General features: G+C 45.1%; 1 protein-coding gene across 1 annotated transcript in view; it reads left to right on the top strand.

Moving 5' to 3' along the window:
* The first annotated feature begins 18639 nt into the window (after positions 1 to 18639).
* Positions 18640 to 23368, top strand: part of SLC35F4 (solute carrier family 35 member F4) — a 103212-nt gene continuing 98483 nt past the window's right edge. Inside the window, exon 1 of the mRNA XM_052694761.1 lies at positions 18640 to 18917. Coding sequence (XP_052550721.1) covers positions 18815 to 18917 — 103 coding nt within the window. The 5' untranslated portion in view covers positions 18640 to 18814. The remainder of the gene's footprint in view (positions 18918 to 23368) is intronic.

Consider the following 23368-nt stretch of genomic DNA (forward strand, 5'->3'; position numbering starts at 1 on the left):
TCTCAGCTGGTTTCCAGGTTTCTGGCACCCTCCTACACAATCCACCAGGAGCTTAGAGCCAACCTATAGCATCTCTCTTCAGAAAAACACAATGTTCACTGTAACTAAGATTCCTCCTCTACCTTCACGCTTTTTTAACAAGCACTGCTGCATCAGCTGTGATGGAACTGATGCAATTCACACCAGCAGAGATCCAGCTGGGTGTAATTATCCGACATGCTTTGTAGGCAGGCTGTTCTATCCTCACTGATTGCTGGGTGGGCAAGAAGGTGCTTGAAGAAGTGCAGGTTGGACTGATGCACAGTCAGCCCTTGTCTTTCACAAAGAAGAGTTGCAGGTGATCTTTTGGTTTCCAGGTGAAATGGAGGTGGATTTTACAAGCTCTCTTTTCTGAACACAGGGTAAGCTCTTAGCAATGAGTCTCTTTAGCTCAGTTTGACAAAGAACAAGTGTAGCGCTGCTCCATCTTCTTTGCAGAGCTGGTCTGAGATCAAAGGTGGAAAAATGAGAAAGGACAGCTGTACCCTGTGAAAAGCTGACCTAGAGGTGACTGCTGCACTGGCTGCAGGGTGGGTTGTAATGGGAGCTTATGCATGTGTTGCCTCATGTAAGTCCTGTGTTTTCAGATCACTTCTGGTGTTGGGATCCTATGCTGACTCAAAGCATGTAGCTCTTGCTCTATAGTGAGGCAGGTGCTCACCAACTCATCTCCCCATCTGAGGGGCTCCTGGAAATAGCTGGCATGGTGCTACTGGGATGTTTGTGGCATGGTGGCCTTGCTGGATATCACAGATAGTTTTTCATTGTCAAAGCTATGACTCCTTGTTGAAATTTAATTTCCTTCTAACTTGTCAAGATCCATGTATGCATTTGCTGGCACAGAGATTTAATAAAATAGCTAGCTTAACTGAGTGCATTAGGGGGTGATCCAAAGCCAGATTCAAGCAGTGTGATTCCCTCTCTCACGTGCATGTAAATAATTTCTGCTGGTACTTCCAAGTGGTCTTTGGCTCAAGCTTTAATGACCAGCTACAAAAGGAAGGGTGTCTCTAAATCTCTGTATCTCAGTTCATGCTGTTCACATCAGAATGCCTCATATGTGAGACCTAGGGGCTCCTCTGTGATTAAGCTTCTGTTTCTATTAAACATGAGAGGCTGCTCTGTTTGAATACCTCACTTGAGCTGCACTCTATAGAACAGTCCCAGGTTGCAAACTTCTCTGTCACAGAGTGTAACTAGACTCTGTTGTTAGTCAGCCTCATGCCTTTATTGCAGTGAGGAACATAAATCCTTGTTTTCTCATGCTAACAGTGTATTTCACATAGGCTTCCCTTGGTGGTGATTAGCTCCCCAGTAAATACCTCCAAGCCCATCAGTGGTCAAAGGGGTCAAGGAGAATCTGTTGTGCTTGGGATTTTTCAGTCCTCTTTCCTTGAAGGAAGGGACTGGAGCACGAGCAACCCCTGTGCTCTGTGATATAATGGTAGCTCTCTGTTTTGCACTGAGCTGATTCAATGTGCATGTTTTCTAAGTTTTCCATACCCTGTGTAATTTTCCAGGCATTTGAATTGTCTCTCCGGAAGAATAACTTGTGCAGACTATTTATTTCTTTCCTCTGAATGAGGTGTTATGATACCCATGGCTGCTAGGCTCTGGTGGTTTTTATCTGGATGATTGCTGAGCAGTCCTAGAGGTGAAAACGTGGGGAGGTGCACCTTCAATCAATATTTCTGAAGGAAAAGCAGTCCTGGAGTCAAAATATTTGGAGTGAATGTTTTCACTTCAGCTCCTCAAATTTTCATTGCATGGTTCACAAAGGTTACTCTGTCCTGCACAGTGATTAGCAGCTTCTCTTGCAATTGCATTGTGTGGAGACTGTGTTTTAAATGTTCCTGCGGTGGGAATATTAGTCCTTTATGTGTGTTATGAGCTGGAGTGAATGTGAAAGCAGCCTGAACCTGCAAGCCTTGCTGGGCTAGTTGTATGGCTGGGCTCACCCTGGCCTTCATACCTTTGTCCTCAGTGTCTTCATCCTTATCTTTTCCTCACTTTCCCTGGGAGGTAGCCAGAGGCAATTCTTCTGGGTTGCCCAAGGAGGTTGTGGGTGCCCCATCCCTGGAGGCATTCAAGGCCACATTGGAGTTGGCTCTCGGCAGCCTGGTCTAGTGGCTGGAGACCCTGCATATAGCAGGGGGTTGAAACTAGATGATCTTTGAGATCCTTTTTCAGCCCAGACCATTCTATGATTTCACTGGCAGCATTCCTGTGTTTTTAAGCGTGTGCTCTTTGCCTCTCTGTGCACTTCTGAAGGTCTTTGGTCCCTCAAAGTCCTCCTGCAATGAAGTGAGCTCCTCAGCGCTGTGGTTTCTTGGAGTTTCTTTTGGTAACCAGCACACACCAGGGCTGCCCACTTCAGAAGCACCAGATGGTCTTATGAGTGTCTTGAAATTGGGTTAATGTGATCTTAAGGGGAAAAGATTATATTTTCCATGGAAATTTTCCAGGTTCAGAAGACAGTTATGTTTTGCACAGCCTCTACACAGCTCTACCCCCTGGTTAAAATCCTTGTGGAAGAAGAGACTGGTTGGCCTAAGGGTCCTTCCTGTGACAGGGAGTGTTTTTCTATCTGATGGAGAAGGGAGACTGAAAATTAATCATGTTTTCTTGAGTGGACACATTGGAACTTCAAAGTCATCGCTGCAGAGCCCATGCGCGATCCTTGTAGTAATACAGGGTAGGCAGCAATTTGTTACACTGGATTGTTTCCTGTAAGCTGCAACAATATTCTGGTGTTTTTCTCTTTAGAATGATTGGAGCTTGTCATGCTTGGGTTCTACCACAGTGACGTCAATGAGTTCATGGCATTAGTCATGATTGCTTTGGGTTAAGTAAAAGGAAACTTGGCTGCAGCTCTACCAATGTGTTTCTATTAAACAGCCTCAGGGCTCCACCATTTCTTGATGGAAAGGAATGCCATTATCTGCATTGTATAGATTGAGAAAATGAGTCACGTTTGGGTGGGAATCTTGTTAAAAATCACTTGGCAGAGGTGGAAACAGTTGAGTGTTCTAGCTATGGAACTGCAATAGTTAACACGGGCATAAAGATGGAGCAGATCAAAATGAGAGACACAGAGCAGCACTTCTGTACTGAAGTCCAAGCACTTGTAGCAGTTAAAATCAGGAAAGATTGCCTTTATTCAAATGTAGAGTAACCGGAACGGACGTGAAATTGCAAACAGGTTTTCAGAAATGCTGTCCAGAGGTGGTTACGTGCTGTGATGATTGATGGATTGAGTTCTTAATGCTCCCTTTGGGTTTACTATAAGCTGCTCACACTTATTATAGATCTCCTATATTTAATTTTGTTATCAAGTTAATTGTATTTTCCCTAAGAGCTCCAGCAGCCTGCTGTGTATTCCTGTGTCTGTGCCAATGAACTGCTCCACTTATTGGCTAATAACTGGCTGTACACATTTCTTTACAAATGCAATCTCCCTAAATGTTTCAGATACCATCTGCATAAGTATTCTTCTGGCTTCTTATTCAGCTTACCTTCCTCGGAGCACTGCAACATTTTGAACTACCTAAAGGCTTAGTGCCCATTTGTGGTTACTGTCAGTGTCTGAACTCTAAATATAAACACTTCTGGCTTGTGGCAGTCAGTGTAATTGCTCCTGTTTGTTCACTGTGTGAACAAATCTTGAACCCAAGGCTGAGGAGGATGGACTAGGTCAAGCTGTGCCATGCAAGTAGGGAAGAAGTCTGAACTTCCTTTCTTTGCTTTTACTTTTTGCCTCTATTGGAGTCCTGGTAATGCTTTTTCGGGCATTTCCAAATGTTCAACCTTACTGTTCACATAGTGATTTTACCAACTGCTCCTGGTACAGATAGAGCAGCACTTGTGCTGTGAGTGGCCAGTCTGGGATGATGCACACACAGCACTCACTTTGCTAGGAAAACGTGTGTGGTTGCTGGGTAAGAAGAGTACAACGGGCTCTTGTTTGAGGTTCCCTGTTGCTTTAAGCATCTCAGCTGTGACTAATATGTTCAGTCGAATTTCATTTTCCTGTGCTAGTAAAAATTCTGATGCTGATTGGAGAGATACCATAAACTCCCTCTGTGTGCATTGCTATAATATAGCTCTTTCCTCCCTTATTACTTATGTGTTCCATCATTCCCCAGACAGTGCTGGGATGTGCTAAATGCTTTAAAGCTGCACAGACGGTCTCTGTGGAGGATTTCATTTGGCAGAGTCATTGCTGGAGAAGCAAAAGGAGCAATAAGCTGGTGATGGCCAATGTCTGCGTGGGATTAATCTTCCCTTCCTCTAAAAGAAGTAGTTGTCGTTTCTGTCTTTCCACAGATAATCTATAGACAAAGCCTTTCAGTTCACATAAGGCACGTTCAAGTCAGGTTGCTGATTAGCCATTGCTATATTATATATTGCTATTAGCTATATTAGCTATTGCAAATTGTTCTCCAACTTCAACCAAAGCTACTGAGAGTTGTAGAAGACTTGAGAGTCTCTATCTGAATTTGTTTATTTTGTATTGCATTTTCATTTTGACTTCAAATATCAGCTGAAGTATCTGTTCTGACCAACAGATACGTTCACCATGGAAAGAAAAGAACCCAGCATGCCACTGGTGTGCTTTCTGATCCTAGATGAATGAAGATCTAAGCCCACGCTGCTGCTGGATGTCAGACCTTCTGTTAGAGAACATTCTTCTCTCTTTATTTTCTTTTCTATCATCCAGTGAATGTTTTCTTATTTGTTCAGAGCAGCTCCCAGAGAGGGGAACAGCCATAATTTGTATCACTGTACTGGTGGTTGAGAGGCTCTGATTTGGACTGCATCAAGAACAATATTGGTGTGTCCAAGCCCAGCTAACTAGCCTGTTATCCACTCTTGGTATGGAATTTATTGTATGTTAAAAGCAATAGGTTAACCCCAGACAGAAGAAGGGTCCTAATACCCTATGTGGAGCTTTTCTGTGCCAGCAGCATGAGGAGGAGTCAGGTGCTGGTGTATCTTTGAGGATCCATCCCCAAGTCCAGGGAGATCCTGGAGCTGAGATGAGACCCAGGGATAGGCTGTAGCAAAGAAAGCCATCTCCTGGTGGTGTCACATCTTTCTGGGTGCCAGTTTCTGGCATGATCCTGCCATCTTCCTTCTTGATTTTTCCACATCCTTGATAACACAGACAGCGTCACATCCACGCATCGCTGTCTGCACATCATCATCCAGGGCAGATAAAACAGAACAGCTGTCTGTAGTTTGACAAGGAAGCTTTGATCACTCAGACAAAATCAGGGTTAAAATGGAGCTCAAAGCACACCCTCCTCCATTGTGCTGGGATGCTGTCTCCACTGGAGCCGTGCCTACCTTATATTGATGTTGCTCCTTCAGCTGCTGGGTTTGATCACTGTATGCTACCACTGGTCTGCTGATAACAGGGCATCCTGCAGCCAGCAGGTATGAAGGGGCAGTCTCTGAGCAGGGATGCTAATAGTCCTACATGAGTCACCTGCTAGGATTTTCTTCTTAGGCAACGTGAAGCATCAGCTGGACAAGAGTGCATGGAGTTTGACTGTGGACCAGAAGTCCAGTGGTGTTCCTGCCCACCCAGACCCTGCTTGTGCAGAGTTGCCCTGGTAGGTGGAGTGGCTGGCTTGTTCCTCATAGGTTGGACTTGAAACTCTGTATTGAATATGAAGCCTCTCCTGAGGCTGCTGGCCACCTCTGCCTTCTGGTAGATGGAAGTAAAAAACTTCTGAATGCAGCAGGATGGAGAGTTTGCATCCCTTTGTTTTAGAACTAAGCTGTGATCTGAGAGTTTGCATACTCAGATGATGGAATACCACTGATAAGGCTCTGGTTGAGAAATATTGGAGACATTTAGAGGAAATATGGGTTTTCTTTTAAAGGTAGTGCTAAGCATCACTACTAGCTATCCCCTGTCATATTCTGATCAGGCTGGAGGTGTATTTGCCTTCAGGGAAAGCTGATTAACTTGGCTGTTAGACTTGCAGGATCTACAGATCTACAACCTAATTACAAAGGGAAATAAACTTCTAAGGCCGTTTAATAAGCTGAGTCTTTATATGAAGACTTTTCCCTCTACACTGAGAGTACCAGTCTATTTGGACAAGTCACTCCAGCATACTCCATGAGGAGAAATCTCAGGGAGACAGAGCTGATGATGCACATTGCTAGGGGAAGCTTCCTGGCCTCTTCCATTCTTTAGGGGTGTCTTTGTTTTCTAGCCATGGAAGCCTGAAGCAAGAGGAGTTGAAATTCAGCCTAAAGTGTCAGCCAGAAGTTTGCTCTGAAACAAGTCATGGAAGCTGTTGTGTTGCTTTCAGAGATTTTTGTTTAATCTTCTTTCAGGTTGGGCTCAGATCCCAAAAGGCAGGGATGTATTTACGGCTGTCACTGATGCTCCTTCTCTTCAGAGGGGGAAGAATGCAAAGCAAGCACAAATGATAAAGGATCCTTAGGTACTGAGGTGGTAAAATGTTAAATGATTTCCAAAGGTAGTAAATACAGAGCAATATGGCCACAAAACATTTGCAAGGTTAGCTGCAACCATTCAGAAAGAGATCTTCAAACTGTGATAACTCTTTTGAAACGCTTCCAGCCTTAGCAGCAGAATGATCATTAGACAGGAATAAATGAAAGATCAGAAAATATCTTGTGGCTTTTCTGTAATGCACAGTATGTTTGCTTTTTGCAATCCTGCTCCCTTACCTTGGAAAAGACAGGCAAAGCTAGGGAAAGGCAGAGTGAAGGACATCAGAGGTGAATGAAGGTACAGAACAAGATATGTGCTAGGAAAAATGGCAAGAAAAAAGAGAGAGAATGACTATGATGGAAGTTTGTAAAAGTATCAGTAGTGTGGGCATGAGCAGTTAAAGACTTTCTTGTAATGTAGGCCTGTGTGAAGAGAAATTCTTCCTAGTACAAGGTAATGAGGCCAGCTGTAATCAAGCAAGTCAACAAGAAGCCAACTTCTCTGGCTTAATGGTGGAACAGCAGGGGAGATTATTACTTTTGTTGGCATTCCATTGCCAGCTGTGCCACAGCAAGGCAAGCAGAGCAGAAGGAGTGATGGAGAGAGCTCTTATCATGGGGTAGTCTAGGTTACAAGGGACCTTAAAGCACACCCAATACAACTCCTTCCATGGGCAGGTGCAGGTTGCCCAAAGGCAGGCACAGCTCCTCTGAGCATCCTTTCAACAACTGGGCCCCTGCCTTTGCATCTGCTTCCCTGAGTGTAAAAGGAGGGCAGCGATGCCCTTTGATGTTAGCAGTGCGTTGTGAAGATCAAGTCAAACAAGTGACTTTTGCGCTTTGTGAAGTTCCCAGTTTCTCCTGTGATGATGTCCTAGAAACAGCCAACGAGGAATTATTTATACACTGTTCAGTGCAGAGGTTTGGTGCTGGCAGAAAACAGTCTCAGCTCTCACAGTGTGGAAAAAGACTGACTTGGTATCTTGTCCCCACTGCTTCAGCACATGTAGGCACGTGGTGAGGATAAGGAGGAAGAACAAATTAGACTCTACAACTCCCTGAAAAGAGGGAGTTGGCCTCTTCTGCCAGGTAACAGTTATAGAATGAGAAGGAATGACCTCAATTTGCACCAGGGGAGGTTCAGGTTGGATTTTAGGAAACAGTGGTGATGGACAGGCTGCACAGGGAGTGGTGGAGTCACCATCCCTGGATGTTCCAGAGCCATGGAGATGTGGCACTGAGGGATGTGGGCAGAGGGCATGGTGGGGGTGGGTTGTTGGTTTGACTGGGTGATCTTAGTGTATTTTTTCCAAACGTAATGATTCTATCACTTAGTCTAAATTATGTAGGTTTTGGAAGTGGGGCAACTGCACAGGGCCATTTTTTAACAGCTGGTTTGGGTATGGGGTGTGCTTTGAATAGGTGGATAAAATATGGTGGCACAGATAACATCTAGCCTGGCATTTCTGAACTTTTTAATGCTTGACTTTGTGACCTTAACAGTAATGAACTGGATTCTCAATGTAATAAATTGAGAGGTAGCAAGAGAAGTTTCAGAGATACAAAGCATCCCCTTGAAATGGAAACATTTGATTTATACCACAATGAAATAGCTAGCAGGAAGGTAATTTATTACAAACAAAGGAAAGTGACTAGAAGGCCTTATGCTTCATGCAGAATGCTGGGAAATACTTATTACTCTTCTAGCTTTCAATACAGTAATAGTCAGAGCCCTGGGATTAGCAAGCTTATTTCTTTTTGGAGATTAGGCTAACAAATGTGTCAGTTCCACATCACACTTCAAGCAGAAAGCCAGCATGGCGCTGCCTGCAACAGGAGTTTTCCTGCCCTGCAGTGTGACTTCTGCCCAATGCCATTGCTCCATCAGACAGCAGAAGACCTTCTGTAGGGCTGAAAACTCTTTCAAGGAGATCTCAGTGCCGCACAAAGAACCTTTTTTTTTGTCTTGATTTTTATTTACTTAAAAAAATATTAAATACTTGGATCTCATAAAGAAAAAGACTCGAATGCTGTGAGAGAGAGTGGAAGAAAATTTATCACCACCAGACACTCAAAATGTTCATGGCAAGTTGCAGTGCTTTAGGAAACAGAAAAGAGCACTACAATTTAAAGACAATTTATTTTGCTAAAGACAGTAACAGCTGGCTCTGTTCCTGATGAAAGATTTAGTAATTTCTGTGATGAATAGCAGATATTTTTGATGTTATCCAGGTCAGTATTTCAATATGATAGCTTGTTCTGGCTGCAGAATACGTAGGTTGATCTGAGATTTGACAAGCCCTGTTAGTTATATAAGCCAGACTGATCATGTCAACATCAAAGACCATATTTAAAAGGCACCAATACTGTATGTTAGATTGTTAAGGGGAAAAACAGACTGCTGCTTTCCTTCTGGTCTTATGGGTCACACTTGATTATAGCTTGTACAAGGAAACAGAACTAGCTAGAACTAGGGTTGATATTGTGATAAAGAAGTGGAAGAAAATGATTTTCTTTCTATCCTTCCAGCATCTAGGACCACTTCCCTGTTGTTCTGGGGTTAGATGGACTCTGGGGGGGGGACTTTAGGTAAGGAATGACTACAGACAGAGCTGACTGCCCAACCTGTGAGGGAGACTTGATGCAATGACCTCTTGGTGCTGAATCAGGTGTAGCTTTTGGCGGCTTTAGGACCTGGGAGCTGGGGACCCTTGGAGTTCTTGAAGTCTGGGGCCATGCAGATGCACACCTGGATCAGGTCAGTCCTACATTCACTGACACTGCCTCCAGGCAGAAAGTATCCAGAGCTCTCGGAGATATCTCTGCCTTTGCTTGCTGTACTGGGCAACCTAGTTCATTTTCCACTGTATTCTATGTACTGTTTGACCAACACTAAGGCTAAGGGGCTTTGTTATAAATAAGAATATCAGGCTGAAAGGACTCCCAGCTTCTGTTAGCAGTCTGAAAAGCTCTTTTTAAATGCAATGTCACTGAGAAGAGAATGAGATGTGTACACCAGGGTCCTAACTCTAACAATTGGAGCACTCAAATGAAAAAAGCTGCAGGTTATGTGACCTTGAAGGAAGAAATATGAACTTGGAAATGTTCATGGAAGCAGGAAAAAATTACCCACAGAACAGTTAGGGTAGCAAGGGGCGTCTCTTTGGGCAGAAACAAATCTCCAAATAGCAGTGCTCAAGCAGAAGGCAGAGCCATAAAACATGCAGTGCCAAGTGCAACAGCCTGGTTGCAATTAGAAAACTGCAGAAGAGATCTGCTGTTTCTCCCAAGTTTTCTCCTTGCATGCAGTGATAGATCTCCAAATGGCAGAGTTGTGGTTGGTGTTAGGAAATAGAGCCTTGGGCCAGCTTCCCCTTTGGTATGATAGAATGGCTGGAAAACTGTACCAGCAGAGGGAGTGGGACACCAGATTTCTTCCTTACAGATGCATTCAACCCAAGCAGTTTCCAGAGGGAAAGCAAATGTTGAAAGCCATATCTTATCCTCTGATTGTTTAGAGAAGGCATCAGTTGCTGTAAGTTTTCTCCCATGGATGTGAAGCAGCTGCAAAGTATGAAATTCAAATTTGAAAATTTGTGCTGTGGTGACGACTGTGGAAAAAAACTCCATGTTTTTAGGGTACTGGTCAGCACCCTCCAGGTGTCTTTTTTTTTTTAACCACTTGTCATGAGTGATTCTAGATTTGGGGCACATGAGAGAAATGCCATGGAATATTCTGGGATGTGGCTGCGTTGTGGGACAGGAGTTGGGAAGGGGGCTGAGCTAAGCTGGTCACACAGCAGGCAGAGCGTTGGGTTCCTCTGCAGTGTCTGAGGTTGTGATATAGCAGATCATATCCTGCATTTCTACTTGTGGGGCACAAGAGTGTTCACAGGACTGGGCTGTAAATGCAGCAGATATAAGCTGAAAGAGGAGCGTGGAGCTTCTATTGGATCATGATAAAGGTGCAAAACCATGGCAAACCCAACTGGAGGAAAAGCAGGGGGTTGGAATCTATGATGTTCTTCTGGAGAAGGGTTGGGGTGGCTGGTGATATGCCAGTGTGTGCTGATGCTGGGCAGAGAAAAGCAATTGCCACCTGCTCAACTTAGCATGGCATGGTGAACAGATGGAAAAAAATAGGATGAAAATCAGTTCATCTTTACAGGCAGTTCACAACAACAACAACACCCTGATTTTAAAAAAGTGAAAAGGTTTAGCTTGCAACTGAACCCCTAAAAAAAGAGATGTACCCAGCCTCCTGAGGCCAGCAGAGAACAGCTGAGGGGACTGTCCCAGTCCTGGGACAGCTTGCTTGCATGTGATTTATCTGAAACCCAAGCATATTTTCAAAGGAGATGTGCACACTTAACTAATCTGGGTGCTCGCTATTGGCCTCTGAGTAGTGCTGCTCTGTAGCTTCCCAGATGCAATTCAGATAATTCCAGGCATGCAGTCAGCAAATCTGTCAAATGCCAGACAGTGCAACATGCTGTTCTTCTGGCTCCTGGACGTACACATGATGTACTATCCTATTGATGAAGTTTCCTATAGAGGCATCAGGATGGCTCTTAACTTTTTTTGCATTAAATTGTACTTGTACTGGTTATGTAGTGGAGCCATTGAGGGCTTGATTTGTGCAAAACTTCAGAGATATTTGGGATGTGCTAGGGTACACAATGTGGTCTCCAGCTGCCAGCATAGGAACATATCTATCCTTAGATCCTCTGTCAAACCTGCCAGCACTCTGCACTTTTCACAGACAGCACCGGATTATGATGTTCAGATCAATGGATTGAGTCCTGTTTTATATTAAATAAGGGCTTCTGCCTTCTGGAATGGAAGTGCAAGTGATTTCGGACTGCTCACGAAAGGCCCTTGGGGAGAAGCTGCAAGCTCTTGTCTGAGTGCTGGGACTGCAGAACCTTGGGGACGTGCACAGATGTGTCACCCAGCTGCTCACTGCAGAGCAGGACACGATCAACTTCTCTCTGTAAGCACCGTGCACAAATTCAGCCTAGGATATCCAGAGGAGATGACGTTCTATGATTCTACAAGGTATTGATTTTAAAGGACCTAGGAAACCCAAGGGACAGGACTTATCTTACAGCTGGGACAAAGACACGTTGCTTGTTTTAATCTCTGTGCCTTTGGGAGAGAGTCTGGATGTACCAAAATGAAAGGTAGAGGATAAGATCTTCCTTTTTGGCTCAGAGAAAGGAGCTGAAAGGAATGGACTTGATGTAGCCAGGGAGAGGTGTGGGAAGGAAAGAGCTGAGGACAGACTGACAGCTGCTGCTCAGGTGATGCCTTACGTATCATTTGGAGTTTTTAGGGCTTATTGAGCTAATTTGAAGATTCTGGAGTCTGTACAGTGATGCCACATGAATAGCTCATTCCATTAGCTTCTTTGCTGTGTGTACGGAGAACAAATCTCTGCCACCAGGAGGTAGTAGAGATTTTTAGGTTTTTACAAGTACCTTTTCATGAACTCTCTTATCTCCTTCAAACAGTATCTGGGAGACTTTATAGGTGCAGATGTATTGAAAGAACCAGGACTTCATCTGCAAAAGAGCTCTTTTGTGAGACTACCTGGTGTTGCAGATTTTTTTTTTTGTGTTACATGGGCTGTTGCTCATTGTGGGTCCTGCTGTGCTTCCTGCTGGTGTCAAAAGCAATTGAAAAACTGGCACAAAAGATCACAGGAAAGAGGAGGTTTGTGATGCTGAGGTATGAAGTCAGTATTGTCCTGGCTGCCAGCCGTCAGGACTTCCCATGTCAGTGCATCAGTGTGCTTAATTTCCAGTGGCACCAGCACCAATTCAAGGGAGAGGTATCCAAATCTTAGCAGCTGCTCACTAAATCAGAGTGGGTCTTACCACAGCTGATTTCTGAGTCGTACTGTAGAACTCAAATTCCTCTGTGCCTCTCAAATGCTGCAGGTTGTTCAGAGGTAGAATTGGAGGATAGTCGAAGTTGGAAAAGGCCACTAAGATTACCAAGTCCAACCACCAACCCATCACCACCATGCTCCCTAAGCCATGTCCTTTATTGCCACATCTAGCCTTTTCTTGAAAACTTCCAGGTATAGTGACTCCAAAACCTCCATGGGCAGCTGCAGTTGATCTGGAATCTGAAAGTCCAGCTGAATTTTATCTACCCTGCTTCCCACTGTAACCAACAAAGTTCTTCTGTGGGTCTAAATGTTAATAGCCATTATGAACAGTAGAACAGCCTGGCTGTGGCCATTGGTGAGAGACACTGATTGCTTTCAGACCTTGCAGCAGTAGGATTTGAAAATGTAGAGCAATGGGTATAAATCAATCCATGGGCTCCTGTTAAATGAGCTATAATGTTCTATGTTGAGCTGAGCTACCAAAGAAGGAAGGCAAGTCATGATCAGTGCTAGGTCAAAATGCCAAGAAAGGTTTTTTTGTTGTTGTTGTTGTTTGCATATATTCCTTGATGTAGAACAAAACTTGTGCTATTTGTATGGAGTTCTATAGTGTGTTTATGGGTATATCTATATGCATACATATTTATGTATACATGTTTGTCATTAAGAATGGACAGAGGTGACTTGGATGATTTTTATGGAGTAAATACCTGCAACAACCAGTGCAATTTGGACCGAACCCCCCACCCTGGTGGGGGGACCCACCAGGAACACAGCTCTGCAGAAAGGAGCTGGGGGTCCTGGTGGATGCTTAATTGAACAGGAGCCAGCTGAGTGCCTTTGCTGCTAAGAATATAGCATCAGGCAAAGCAGATTGAGGGGGTTAATCCTTCCCTTTTGCTCTGTGGTGGTATGGTCACATCTGGAGTGCTGGGTCTGGTTCTGACCCCCACCCCAGTAGGAGAGACCTGGGCAAGCTGGAGAATCAAACACAGGGCCATAAGCAGCTCTGCTATAAGGAAAGGTTGGGGCTACTCAGCCTGGAGCAGGGGAGAGCCTATCTGTGCCCATAAATACCTGAAGGGAGAAGTAGAGAAGGTGGAGAGGTTCTTGTTAGCGGTGCCACCACCAGCACAAGAGGCAATGGGCACAAATATAGACTCAGGAGGTTCCCTCTGACCATCAAGAAGCACTTCTTTACTTTTACTGAACAGCTGCTTCCCAGGGGCTGTGAAGTCTCCTCCTTGATGAGCTTCAACAACCTCTTGGATGTGTGCCTGAGCACCTTGCTCTTGATGTACCTGCTGGAGCAGGAATTGGGCCAGATGGACCCAAAAGTGCTGCCAACCTCAGTCGTTCTGTGGTTCTGAGAAGCTCTTCCCTCTTTCTCCTCTCTTTGAAACACATCAATGCATTGGCAGTGTTGCTGCTAAATAAATGCTTCCAGGAAATAGCTGATAACATGGGTCAGAAGAGTAGCTACCTCCCTTTGTTATTTGGAAACAAGCAGTGAGTACTGTGGAAGCTCCTTTCTTGCTAGCTCTACTTATAATAGTTGGCTAGAGCTGAAGACTTGCATTTTTATACATCTTAGGAGCAAATGCCAACTATCCCTATGTCTCTTAGTGTCCCAAGTGGATCACAGAATGCACATTCATACAAATTGCTTTGGAGCACAGAGATGGTTTCAAGCTGCACTGTTGTCTGTGCTCAACAGATGCATGCTTAAAAGATGTGCACAAGCTGCTTCTTCAGGAGTTAACCACAGAATAAGCATGCTCAGCCTCGTAGTGCATCTTCTGCCCCTGTTGTGCTCTAAGGTGTAAGCTGGTTCCCTTCCAGGAGTGGAAACCACAGCTAAGTTTGGGACCAGGAAGGCATTCTTTTCTATTGTCTGTGCAAATATTGAAACAGTGACATCTCTGTTGTTGGCCGCCTCCTTTATTCAAAATTCCTGGTTCTTTCAGTTCTTTTATTTCCCACACACTTCCACTTCTCTTCCTTGCTTTTTTTACTTTCACTTGGTTATTGCTCCTGCAGCTTTCTCCTCCATCCCTGATACCATCTTTGTGTTTTATTTTCACGAAGGGTTGATTGTTTCTTGTTCTGCATTCCTTCAATGAAACCAACTGGCATTAAAAAAAACCTGCCTTGTTCATGGCCACATCAAAACCTTTTAATATTTGGTGATGCTCTGAAATATTTTGGAACTGGTCCACAAATTTTGTTCCAAGCTGGAAGCTCCCCAGCTTTCAAACAGAGGGGAAGAGCTCTTAAAACCACGCTGCCAGCTTGAAGCATATTTACACTAAATGGTTTCATATTGTCATTGAGTCCTTTTTGACCTTGATGTCAGTACAGAGGCTAGTCCATTCTTCATCCTTCCTGGGTGTGAGGCAGAGTGAGAAAGAGCTGGATATGCTCCAGTGACAGTTAGAAGACCTGTAAGTGTTGTAGACTTTGTTCCCTATCCGTGGGTCCACCTTCTCCCCATTTTTTGCTAGCTTTACACAAGCACAGCTTCAAGACTTGTTAGAGAGGAGCACAGGGCCCATAACTTGCAAAGTAATTCTATTGCAATGACATAGAAGTTACATTTCCCACGACTTTTTAAAGACATGTTGAGTTGCAATCCAAGCTGCACTGACAAATCCTTTTAGGAAACCCAAAGGAATATTGGAATGAAAATGGTTAACTTGGAACAATTAACTTGTCATTACTTCTTCATTTGAAAGAGCCATTTTCCTTTAAACATTCCTCACTATGTTGGGAAATAGGGAGAGCTGTAATCCCCTAAGCCTGTTGTTGATCTGCTTTAGCTCTAAGCATATTTGATGCCCCTTGTCTTTCCTTAAATTCATCAGGCTGTGCCCTGTGTGAGGGCCTACTCAGTTTGGTCACTGTTGGGTCTTCAGAGCATCTTGCAACGTAAGTAAGGATGTGAAAAGTAGGCAGTGATGGCTCTCCTCTTGTGGAGAAAAAAATAAAACCAACGTGGTCCCCCAAAAAAGGCAGGTAAGGAGAGGTCTGCTTCTTGAAACCGTGCTGGTGTGAGGATACTCGTTCTTTCAAGAGTCTTTACAGTTTCAGCACCATCCTGTGGGATTTGAAAGACAGCTGTGAAATATACCCAGAACCTTGTTCCTTTCTATTTGAAGCTGTCTGGGAAAGCTGTGAGCAGCAAAAAAGACACCAGAACTGTCTGTCTGCAGAATCAGCAAGATGGTCAGGAGACATCTACGTTGTTCTCTGACTCGAGAGGTTATTTTTGCAAACATATGGCCTGGAGTTAAACACTGGTTTTTAACTACGGTTGATTTGTGTGTCCATTAATGGTGTCCCTTTTTTTTTTTTTTTCTTTAGAGAAATATTTATATTTGTACAGAAAAGGGAGATGTTCAAGCTGCACCAAATGGCAACAAATTTCACCTTAAATTGCTACTTTTAAAGTTCTTTTTCTGAATCAGCCCTCAGATTTTAGTCTCAAAGTGGTAAAAATACAAATCTCTCTCTGCAAAATCACTTCAGCGTATTTCTGCAGCTAGCAACTTTGATGGGCCTGTTAACGTGGAAAGATGAAACAAATAAGTCCCCATGTGCCCTTCATCATTTTAGTGTCTTTTTTCTTGGTAATAAATGGTAGCTCATACATCTTACTCAGCTGGGCTTCTCTGCACTCCTTTAACCGTAACTTGAAAAAAGCCTAATTGCAAAAAAAGCAATCTGCTTCATTTTTCTTGAAAGAAAAACGGTCAGCAGAGTAGGAGTTCAGAAACAATACCACACTGTAATTCATTGTAAGCTTTCAAAAAGACAGAGGGTATCACTGAGCATCCCCTGCACGTAGTGATTTTAGGAAGGAACCGTTCATGAGTAATTTCAAGAATGGCTTTTCTTATATTATCGTAATCTAGCAATGTTTAGGCATGCAGAGAGTGTCCTTGAAAGACTAAGGATAAAAGGAAGGGAGGAGATGAAAAATTAAGCCTGAACTAAGAGATTTGGAAAGAATCTCAAGCTTAGAGTAGTATCCAGGCATATTCATTTAACCTTCAAATGAACCGGCCATATTTTTCCTTCTCAGCAAAGTAACACTTTCAAGTCTCGAAATATGACTTTGAGGCTGAGATCAATGCTGGTAATGTTCTCATAACACCAACTCCCACTGGAGGTGAAACAGGCAAGGAGGGGACTGGTGGTTTATTCAGAGATTCCACACAACACAGCAGGCAAGTGATTTCTGCACGAACTGTGCTTCCCTAAGTGGGACAGAGAATTCTGTGGCAGGGGTTAGAGGCTTACCAGCTCCTACTGACCCAGCACCTCCCAAAGCCAACAAATGGCTCTCAGCCATTTCTGTCCCACGGTCTGTGAAATCCAGGAGAGGTGCAAGCTACTTGGAACAATTTACAGATCAGAAGTAAAAGGAGAAGCGTGTTGTCAGTAGGTGTAAATTTGCCATGCTGGAGTCTGTGCTCATGTTGGACAAATAAGAAAAAAATCCATACATTGAAAATCATTAAAAGTCATTAATCTTGATTCATGTAACTAGCCTGGAAGGGCGTGAGGAAACTGTGAAATGAGCTATGACTTGAAGTCCTGAGTTACAGGTGTTTGATTTTGCACTGATTTGTAACTGCTCTTAGTATTACATAGCAATGCAGCAGTTGAGAAATCACGGTCAAAAGACCTTAAGTGCATTTATTATATCTACATTCATGCATGTGAAAACATTGGTCTTCAAAGCATTGTATGAACACTAACCAGCTAATGATTCCCCATGCAAAGTCAAAGTGATGGCTATTTTTAATGCACTTATTTTCCATTTGTGCCCATGAAGGGCTGTTTTGTGCCATGAGCTTATTTAGCCAAGCAAGAAAGGGAGAAGAATTAATGTGGAGAGGGAAGGAAGCGGCAGATGCGGAATGGTTTGACCAGGTTCCCTGTACACAGTTAATGGACAGAAAAGGAGCAGGTGAAGATGAAATTTGAAAGCCATAAAACAATGGAAGGGAGGGAAAATACCGAGTTGATTATGAGGTATAAATATATCCTCAGGGCTGGGTACTAATGGTCTTCTCAGACTAGCAGAGAAAAGCATAAAAAGGACCAGTAGCAGGTAAATTCAAGTAATTCAAAGCCTGATTTTTTTTTACCAGTGAGAGGATTACTGTTTGGAATGAGTCACAAAACCAAATGATGAACTTCTCATCTCTTTTATTCAAAGGCAGGAAAAGATTTGGAGGACACGCTTTGGATAAGACTTAGAGCAGGTGCACAACCTCTCTGCGGGCAGCGGGTAGATATGCACACTGAACCTTCCTGGAGCACTGTGGAGTGCAGCTGCTGCATCTGCTTCAATAGGGTGAGAGGCGATGGCTTTCAACTGCACCAGGGGAGGTTTAGGTTGGATAGCAGGAAACATTTCTTCTCTGAAAGGATGGTGACACAGCTGCCCAGGGAGGTGATGGGGTCACGTTCCTTGGAGGTGTTCACGAACTGTGGAGATGTAGCATTGAGGGATGTGGGCAGTGGTGGTGGTAGGTGGCTGCTTGGATTGGATGATCTTACAGCATCTTCCCAACTTTAATTCTATGGCTCTGAGGCTCCGAGTGAACGAATACCTGTGGGCAGAACAAAATGCTGAAACCCACAGACAGGATTCATCCCTCTGCAGCTGGAGACCCACAGTTTTGTGCTTTGCAGACACCATTTCAGGACACCTTTCTCAGTGACATTAAGGCTGGAGCTACCAGCACACAGAGCAATCCCTCAGCCCTGCGCACAGCTGTGGCTTTTGCACCCTGAGCTTTGCAGGTGGGCCCGTTCCAGGATGCGGGCTGTGTCAGCTCTCCATCCCACATGGAGAGCCATGGGAGCGTGCAGAGGAGGAGCACAAAAATGGGATGGAACACCTCCCTACGAGGACGGGTCGAGCGAGCTGGGGCTGTGCAGCCTGGAGCAGGGAAGGCTCCGAGTTCTTAAGGCTGTAAGAAAGAAGGGGATAGACTCCTTATCGGGGGCTGTCGTGATAACACAAGGGGGAAACGGCACTGTGCTGATACCCCTCAGTGGGATATCAGGGACCGGGCAGCCGCTCACTTTTTGGTGCCCACCATTTCACAGCCACAACGCGGCCCTCCCCGCTCCCTCCAGCGTAGCGCCGCGCCGGGGCTGGGCGGGCACGGGCGGGAGGGAAGGGGAGGGGGGGGGGGAAGCGGCCGCGCTGGGCGCTGCGGAGCCCGTCCTGCACCAGGCGGCGGAGTCAGGCAGCCCCGGCACGAGCTGCGGCGGCCGCGCTTCCTCCTCCTCTTCATCCTCCTCCTCCTTTTCGTCCTCATCAGTGCCCGGCTCGGTTCCGCGTCCCGCCCGGCCGCCCCGCGCGCGCGGCTCCCGCCCTCTATGGATGGGAAAGCAGCACCCAACGGCGTGGCCACCATCGAGGACAGGATCTTACGGATCACGGGCTACTATGGATATTACCCGGGCTACTCCAGCCAGAAAAGTAAGGCTCTCACCGTGCCTCTACCTCCGTGCTGGGCTTCTCCCCGCCAGGTGCCGAGCGGGGGATGCTGGGGGGGGGGAAGGTTAAGCCATCCTGCAGCGGCGCTCGGGAGGGATGCGGGGATTTGTATCTTTTTGGAGGCTTTTTTCTGTTTTTTTTTTTTTTTAATTCCCTCCCAGCTCAGCGCTGCTCCGGGAAAGTTTGGGTGGCGGTGGAGGGGCCTCGGAGCCTCAGCATCCCCTGATGGTTCGTTTTCCTCGCCAAAGTAATCAGATTTTTCCAGAAAGGTGGGGGGTGATTGGGAGATTCGGCTTCGCCTCGCTTTAACCGAGTGACGATTTAGTGCTGTAGTGGATTTCTGTGGGGTTGGGGATGTCCCAGCCCTCCGTGGAGCTGTTCCACGGTGAAAGTTCATCTTAATGAAAGAAATTATTCTTTTTTTTTTTTTTTTTTTTTTTTTGATACCGCGGGGGGGAAACCGATCCGTTCCGTGGTCTAAGAGTTACTTTGCACTTTGCCGACGCTTAGGAAAGGGAAATGGAGGCGAAGGGGAGAAAAAAAAAAGAGGAAAAGGCAAAAAAAAAAAAAAAAAAAAAAAAAAAAAAAAAAAAGGAAGGGAGAATAGAAAACCCCAAGCAGCCGTTGAGGTGCGGGGAGCACGTTTGGCTCTGCGTGTGTGAACTCCCCTTGGAATCGACGGAGGTGAGCTGCTTCCAGAACGGCGCAGTGCTCTCCAGCCGTAGTACACCGGGAAACAGCGGCACAGCCGAGCCGCTCCTGGCAGACGGACACCTCTGAGGGCTTTTTGTAAGAGGAAAAAAAAGAAAGCCGTGCATTGAAAATAGTAATAAAATTGCCTTGTGTGTCGTTAAAGCAGGTGGTGGAGATGGTGGGTGTGAGGGCCCCTTGCTGAGGTCAGTTGCAGTTAGGAAGGAGCTGAGAGGCATCTGCAGGGATGGATGCATGGGAGTGCGAGCCAGGTGGGACTGTGTCCTGCATTCTGCAGGAGCCTGACAGATGGAGCAGAGAAAGGTGAGGGCACCAGCTTTGTACTTAGTCACAAGTTTGCTTTGGTTGCAGAATGCAGTTTTTTCAGCTTGCAGCAACACTCCCACTCTCTGTCAAAATGCAGACCCGAATTCAGTGTTGGCAGTGTGACTGTCTCTGCATGGGTGCATGGGAAGACTGACTGCCCGAGTACAGGAGCTTCCTTGGTCCAGGAGCAGATTCTGCAGATGCTACAAGCTGCATCCACTTGGAATTAAACAGAACCTGGAGAGTAAAGCGCACAAAACTGCTGACTCTAGAGATTTCATTGCAGATTTCCTGGCCTTTTGTACCTCTTGGAAGTCTGGGTGCTGACAGGCGTTTTGCTGGAGGGGAAAGATTAGTATCTCAGGTTTTGTTGTTTGAAGAAAACAAGTAGGATTTGTGGCCACCAAGCTGAATGAGAAAACTTGCAAGTGTGAGGTGTCCTCAGGTGAATGAAAAGGATGTGTTCCTACTAAACCACAAGCACTTATTCAGGAAGTCTCTTTAAGTTCTGTAAACACCATGGTAATTCTTTGGAGTGCTTGCAGTTGGCAAATGGCTTAACTTTTCCTCATGGCTGTGATTTTTTGCTTTTATAAAGTGATTTAATGTTTTAAGTTTTTCGCAAAGATGTTCTACCTTACCTGTGGCATCTTTCAGGAGGGTCAGGCCTCTTGCATGCTCTTGGCATTGAAACAGTGAGAGTAGCTTGTCCTCTGGGTTGGAGATTTTACTCCGTTTCAGTGTCTAGGCTGAAACATAGCCTTCAGGAGTGGCTGCTTCCAAGCACTTTTGACAGTTCTCTGCTAATTGTTTTGAGCTCTGTCAAAGTCTAAGTCTTCAAACGGGAAGTTTGTGCAACTAATTTGTAAGGTACACGAGCTCTCGTTTTGTTTCTGAGGGCATCATTATGTCACTGCTATTCAAATAGTTTTAGTGCAGCTGAACCGTGCCCGTGCCTTTTGCTGGAGAGCTGCAGCGTGGTGTGCAGTGTGCACCGACTTTCAGGTAGGTTGCATCTAAGTCCACTCCCAGTGATAGAAGAACTGTTGTTCTGCCACATGTCCAAATGTGTTATCTCCTTGTGTTATGTCATGGAGTTATCTCCATACATTGACACCTTGCTCCTGCCCAGGTCTGAAGCGTGCTTGGGAAGAGAGCTGAGCATGAGCTGTTGTGCCCAGGAGGGCTTTGCTCTGTCTGCTTTTCTTCTGCTTCTCTCATAACCGTCAGCTCTCATCTAGAAGCTAGCCAGGCACCAGGTGGGGATGATATTTTGGTGATGGTGTTCTGCTGCTGGTCACCACCTTTCTTGAAGCTTTTCTTTGTCTATCACCTGCAGTGTCCAGCTAGAGACTTTTCTCCTCCTTGGTGAGGAGAAAAGAGGAAGGCTGGTGCGGGTAGCAGTTGTTCTGCTGACTTTTGGGATGTGGATCCTGAAAAAATGACCAAGTTCCCAAGGCTCTATGAATTGTGCTTGTGAGTTCTCCTTATCTAATTGGCATTCACTGTGTAGTTCAACAGGAGAGCACGCCTAGGGGTCTGTGTGAAGGCTAAGGACTGATCACAAATGCCCAGGAAATCTGTCATCAAATGTCTGTAGTGCTGACTGGCTTTTTTTCAGGGAACTGGAGTATTTCTTCTTTTGCTTCTTCTGTATTTTTGTGCACTAACCTACTTCAGAGTGCGCGTATGATTCTGTTAATTACAAGTCAAGCACTTTTATCACTTTATTTATCCTTAAAAAAGCTGTTAGAGAAGGAAAGCAGCTTCTTTGCTTCTGTGAGCCAACTGATTAAGCGGAAGCATGGGTTTTGATCTGGTATTTGCATCCATGCATATAGCAAAAGAGCATATCCTACATAATAAGGCATTGGCAGTGGAGCCAAGACATGATGTTTTGTGCTTTTTTTTTTCCTTCTTTTTCCCACCACTTCCACAGATCAAAAAGATGGTTCCTGATCACAGTTACCCTCTATCTTTGGCTATATGGCTTGGTCCCTTAGTTCCTGCATTAATAATATATACAATATATATGTATGAGGTCTCTGTGTGTTTATGGAGTAACTTTGAGGAAGTTCTGTAACAGAGACACACAGCTCTTCCAGTGAATTTCCTCAGTTACTCCTTAATTTCCCAGGGCATAAATGTTGATTCTGTGCTGGCATAGAACAGAGGCACCAGTCTTTGACCCCATTCCCACTCCTTTGCCATAATTTCTCATTTTTCTTTTTACTGCTAATACAATCATATTTAGTGCCTCTGTTCTTAAGAGCATATGTTGGCTTTTTTTTCCCCCTTTGATTCTTTCCAAATGCTACCTCATCTGACTTTCATCTCTGAATGTATTCTTGGTTTTATGACACAAAGTTCCTCTCCTTCCAGTCTGAACTAACAGCCTTTCTGTGCCTACCTCTGAATTAAAAGCGTTCCAGCTGAACTTTCTAATCTCCATCAGCTCCACCTCCAAGTCAGGTTGGTGCTGTCCTGGCTGTTAGCATTGCAGAGCTGGGTTTTTGGAGCACCATTTTCTCTGGCTCAGACAACCACAGCGTAATGGTACTGGAACTGCAGCAGCTGCACTTGTTCTCCTGGTTCTTCACAGGATCCGTCACCGTATCTTTCTTAGTTGAGGAGCTTGTCTCAAAGATTATTTCCTCCTTTCTCTGCTCTTGTTTGGGTCTAGAGGTCTGCATCTCACCCCCAACAGGCTCTGACTACCAGCCTACAGCGGGAACTTCTTCATTTTAACATTCCCCCATGCTGTTTCAAGCCCTCTTCTCTTCTTCAGCCCTGCCTTGATACCCTGGACCTGTGCAAGCTGCGGGAAGCAGAGACTGCTGTCAATGACTGGCAGTGATGGGACACGCAGCATGGCCTTGGCTGAGCATCCCTACTGCATCCACATCATCACCTGCATCTACTGCAGGGCTGGGGTGCTGTCACAGCTCTGTCTTTCCTTAGCAGGGCTTGGAGCTGGGAGAAATGCTGAACCCGCCCTTCCCAGCAGCACATTTGCTGTAGGGAATAAGCTTTTGGTTTTGTTACTCTGCTAGAGCAGCTCAAGCAAGGTTCTTTGGTTTCATTTGACAAGTTAAGCCTCAAGTCAGCAATGAACTTAAGCACCTGCTTAAGTCTGAACTTGTGTTAAGCCACTGGGCTTTGACAATGTGTTTAAAGTTAAGTCCGTGCTTAATTGCTTTGCTTAATAAAACTGGGATTACAGGTGCGGTGAGCCAGTATCAGAGGCTTGACAATTCTGCTTCCCTGCTCCCTGAACAGAGTAGAAGGCTGTAGAGGTGAAATCCAACTCCAAAACATCAGAGGGAATTTTTTTCCTGGCTATTACAGCAGCTGTGCCAGCAGCTCTGCTGCAGTACAAATCACATGGCAGGCCGAGATCATCTCTGTGCTTGCTG

This window comes from Tympanuchus pallidicinctus, unplaced genomic scaffold (assembly GCF_026119805.1).
Source record: "Tympanuchus pallidicinctus isolate F22 unplaced genomic scaffold, pur_lepc_1.0 scaffold3, whole genome shotgun sequence".
In the NCBI taxonomy this organism is placed as follows: domain Eukaryota; kingdom Metazoa; phylum Chordata; class Aves; order Galliformes; family Phasianidae; genus Tympanuchus; species Tympanuchus pallidicinctus.